The sequence below is a fragment of the Nematolebias whitei genome, chromosome 18, assembly GCF_014905685.2.
Source record: "Nematolebias whitei isolate Nwh7 chromosome 18, NemWhi1, whole genome shotgun sequence".
In the NCBI taxonomy this organism is placed as follows: domain Eukaryota; kingdom Metazoa; phylum Chordata; class Actinopteri; order Cyprinodontiformes; family Rivulidae; genus Nematolebias; species Nematolebias whitei.
The window spans coordinates 17,913,269-17,918,126 of record NC_056515.1 but is presented as its reverse complement, the minus strand read 5'-3'; the positions used below and the strand labels follow the sequence as shown (position 1 = coordinate 17,918,126).

Below are 4,858 nucleotides of genomic sequence, written 5' to 3'. Positions count from 1 at the left end.
GACACGAAACAAACAAAAAGCTCCTAATTGTTCTCGAGAAGGCACAGCATGGAAATATGCATGACGCATATTTAGAACATGTTTGTATTTCTCTCTTTAAGAGGCGTACATGAAACAGCAGAGCTCTTGATGTCTTTAGAAATGAACTCAGCCTGAGCTCCTTCAACAGATAGCTTTCACAAAAATCTGAACTGGGACCTGTCTCTTTAAGTGAGATAAAGCGGATTACAGCTCATCTCCACAGCGAGTCTGTTGTTGTTTTGCGTCACAGGAGGGACGCCTCGTTCCGTCTCTTTAGTTGTTTTTTTATTTTTAGACAAAAAGAAAACAACAACAAGTCCTCGGTAAAGTTTAGTGCTCGGGCTGGTTCTAAAAGCTCCACATCAAAGCAGCCGACCGGGTGACGTGCTCTGCGCGCGCTCCAACTTTTCCTTTTAAACCTGGATTATTTCGCTTTCTCTCTCCGCTGTCAGTCGCTAAAAATAGCCACATATGTGGAGGTTCGCTGCGATGGTTTCTGGTTGAACTTTGTTTTTGTTTTTTTAAAACACCGAGAGTAAAATGCAGAAGAGCGTGCGGTACAACGAGGGGCACGCGCTCTATCTGTCCGTGGCGGCGCGTAAAGAAGGAACCAGGCGAGGCTACCTGAGCAAGAAGAGCGCGGAGAACAGCCGCTGGACCGAGAGGTACTTCGCCCTCTACCAGAACCTGCTCTTCTACTTTGAGAACGAGCAGAGCGCGAGGCCCTCCGGTATATACCTGCTGGAGGGGTGCACGTGCGAGCGCGCACCGGCGCCAAAGGTGTCCGCCATCAGCAAGGAGCCCGTGGAGAAGCAGCAGGTGAGCGAGGAGCACGTCACCAGCAGCACTTCACAGATTTTCAGTTGGCAGTTGAATATTTTTTTTTCATTTATTCATTTATTTAAAAGAAACAAATTCATCAAATAAAAAATAAAAAAAATTGAATGAAAAGGGTGCAGAAAGAATAAAATTATTATAATATCTGCCCCCTTATTAAAAAAATAAACAACTCAGGCTTGAACAATCAAAGCGAAAACAACAAACATCAGGCATTCTTCAAATGGTGTCATACTTTCTTAATTTAATCATCTTTTAAACATATACGTTGTTTTAAAAATGTGAATGTTGATATCAAAACAATTTTACAATCGTATTCCTTGAATTACAACACACTCTTTTTTTTAAAACAAATTTTAATTGAATATTTGAGGGTAATATTTTTTATGAGCTTTATACATGACTTGTATAATTCTATATTCACCCAAATCATAAAATTTTAATAATTTCAACTGATTAAATAATATATTTGTTGGGTGACCATAGCACTTCCTACTAATAATTCTTATAGCTCTTTTTTGTAAAATTAAAAATAGGGTTTGTAATTTTTTACATGCTTTTCCCCAAACTTGAATACAATAGATAAAATATGGAACAATCATTGCATTATACAATATATATAAAGCTTTGTCATTCAAAAAAATATTTTGCTTTAAACAGTAATGCAATTGATTTAGCTATTTTTATTCTTAAGTAATTTACATGGGTAAATTATGAGTAAAAGTAGTGAATAAATTAAAGTATAGGCACTACACTTGAGCTAAATGTGGTCAAAATGTTGCAAAATTAGATAAGTAAACTTTATTTATATAGCACTTTTTACGTATTTAACCTCCCTCCCCTAAAAAATTAGTATTTTGGAGTCATTTTTTGCAGCAGTTAAAGATTCAAGACACGCCACCATGAGCTTTGGCTACTGGAAGTTGTTTCCCTCACAATTTGTGGGTAAAATACTGTTAAAGTTCATTTTAAATAGTTTTGGATTCTGCTCATTTTAATGAATAGACCTTTTATTCTTGCAAGAAGGAACACGTGCACTGACAGTACAGAGGATGACGTTCAGAGGTTGTTTCTCTGCAGACTTTATTTGTAATTTTAAAAAGGTATCACACGACAACGGAGCTTAAAGTGAAAAATTCTCCGTGGTTTTCTCAAAACAACTAAATAGAAATCCCCCAGTACATGTCCAACTGTTGCTCTTTGACGTCTCGCTTTAAGTGCTATCATGCAAACTGCTTTTAACTTGTGGTGTAACAAGAAATGATCCAACTCTTGCTCTTCTGTTCCTCTAGTATAGAATGAAATCAACCCTTACTTTGCTAAAGAGTCATAAATACCTCAAATTCATCCATTTCACACAGCTTGTCATAATCTACATTCAAGCATAGAAAACAATATAAACAACTATTTATGTATCAGCTGCTTAAATCCTTTAATTTTGACAGGTATCACTTCTGTATCGCCATCTTTGAAACCTCAAACATTACCTTCAAAAGCATAGTGGTGGACGTATCATCATAGGGTAATATGATTGGATGGAAGTTACTCATCGAAGCTGATTCATGCAGTCATAAGACGTCGTTTTACTTTCATATTTGTGCACATAGATGAGAGACTCTTTGATAGTAGCTGAGGTTAAGACGTTAAGAAAAGCATCGTGTTCTTTACTAACTGTTTGCGTTGTTTCTGGCAACACACTGATCACCCATAGGTTGAAAATAAGGAAACAGATGTGGATTTTTGTTTTTATTTCTGTCAGCAGACTGGAGAGGGTTAGGTTGTCAACTGTTTTACCTCCGTTACTCTCAGGCCAGAAAGCAACATCAGCTGATAGAAACCCGAGAAGATCGAACCTCTGGGAATCCACTTTAGACCGTGCGGCCATATTTACACCCTGTAAGATTTGGTGATGGAGGCCGTTAAAAAGAAACTTCTTCAAACAGCAGGTCGTCATATCTGAATTGAAATCAGCATCAACATTGTTGCAAATTTTGAAAAAAAACAACAAACAACGTTAAAGTATGAAAAGGCAAAGAAAACCATTAAGCATATTTTTCTCTGGTCCAAAAAGTGATCAGCTACATTTGTATTGAAACCAGAACTGTTCACTGGACTTTATTACTAGGCCTGTCATGACAACAAATGTTGCTGGGCGATTAATTGTCTCTGAAATTATTGTGATAAACGATAATATTGTTTGAAATTTAATAGTAATTAGTAATTATTGTCAAATTTAAGAATAAATGTTTATTTGTTTTGCATGTCGTACCTTTTTTGACCACTGACTGGCAATATAAGACTGTTTGAAGCAAAGGATGGATAGTGAGGGAGCGAGCAGCGTGTCTCTTTAATAAAAATGAGAGGGAGACCTTTGACGTGACATGGGCTGTCTCTCTTTGGTTCTCAAAATGGCGGATGCTCGGTGTGGTTTGAGCTCTGTAGCATAGCATTTTTCACACAAAGCTTTAATTAAAAAAAAAAATCAGTAAACAAGTTCTCAACTTTTTGCAGAGAAAAACTTTTTAGATGAAGGCACGGGTTTCAACTGTGAATTTTGGAGCTTCGACAAGACGGAGATTTTTTTCCAAGGTCGGCCTGTTAGCTTAGCTCGTAGCTTAGCTTCTCAGCTTAGCTGCACAGGCCTATTTATTACTGCGATTATTTACTTGTTTTCACTGAAATGACTATTGTAGAGGTGCAGCATCACTCTATAACATGAACTAGTTCTATAGTGTAGATCAGACATATCAAACTAAAGGCCAATGGGCCACATCTGTTTGATGAAATCACATTTAGATGATATATATGTATATGTATACGTGCAGTATGTATTTTCATTCAATCACGTGGGTTTGTCTCTCAAAAAGGGGAGAGAAACAACCAAATACAACACAACTATTCAAATTGAAAAAAAAAAAGTGAACTCCACCTCTGTCAAATATTTTTTTAATTTAATTTAACCAACACTACTCGTATCACACCTGTTCATTGTATTCATTAACTACATGTACCTGATGACATACTAGTGGAGGTATAGAAATGTCTTGGAGAGATGGCAGTGAAGTTTTTGACTCGGTTATTCAATGGCATTTTTGAAAGTGAGAAAAGGAATGGAGAAGAAGGTGACCATTTTTAAGAACAAGGGTGATGTATAGAGTTGTAGCAACTACAGGGGGATTAAGTTGACGAGCACCACGATGAAGATCTGGGAGAGAGTTGTAGAAGCAGTCGCGAGGTGACTATTTGTGACAACTGATGTGGCAACAAAGTAAAGTAGATTTCAGCCATCAGGATGCACTTTTCCTGCTACAATCAACAAAATACATTTTACTTAAAGAGCTGTTTCGTATACCAGCAGAGGTAAGTTGGCAGTGAGGGAGGCAGACACTGGCTCTGCACTGCGATCAAACAAAGGCCCAGATTCTAGTCTATCAGTTTTCTCCGACGTTTATTCACTGGAAAATGCAGCTCGTCAAACATCAGAGTTCATTTATCAGCTTTAAAACAAAGTTGTTGTTTTTTTCTAGTAGCTCATAAACTCCTGTGTGTGTTCTGCTGCAGTTACGGCATAAGGACATTTCATTCCATCCAAACCACTCTTGTTGTCAGCTACCTTAAAGTACTCCCATACTTTAGACCCCGTTGACCTTTGAGAACTTTTATAACAAGACATGTTTGACTCTGGTGCAGTTGCGGACACGGCTTTTCCACCATGAAACTACCTTGGACAGTATCAACAGGCACTCGATCTATGTAAACAAGGTATACTTGCAATGCAGCATAAAAATTATTATCTAATTAATTATACTAATTATCATCATCAATGACATTGACTATACCTACTATTCAAGGCAGCCCTACATCCATTACAAACTCTTTGGGAGAGTTTCAACTGCTTTCTTCCAAACTTTTGTTTCTGTAGATTTTAGGGATGCACGATATTATCAGCATGATATTGGTATCGGCCGATATTAGCAATAAAGTTAAATATCAGACATCG

General features: G+C 37.3%; 1 protein-coding gene across 1 annotated transcript in view; it reads left to right on the top strand.

Moving 5' to 3' along the window:
• Positions 1–251: 251 nt before the first annotated feature.
• The window catches only part of LOC119425084 (ras-specific guanine nucleotide-releasing factor 2), a gene marked incomplete in the record, with an annotated part of 54,382 nt that continues 49,775 nt past the window's right edge, over positions 252–4,858 (top strand). The window contains 1 exon segment of the mRNA XM_037692607.1: positions 252–840. Coding sequence (XP_037548535.1) covers positions 562–840 — 279 coding nt within the window.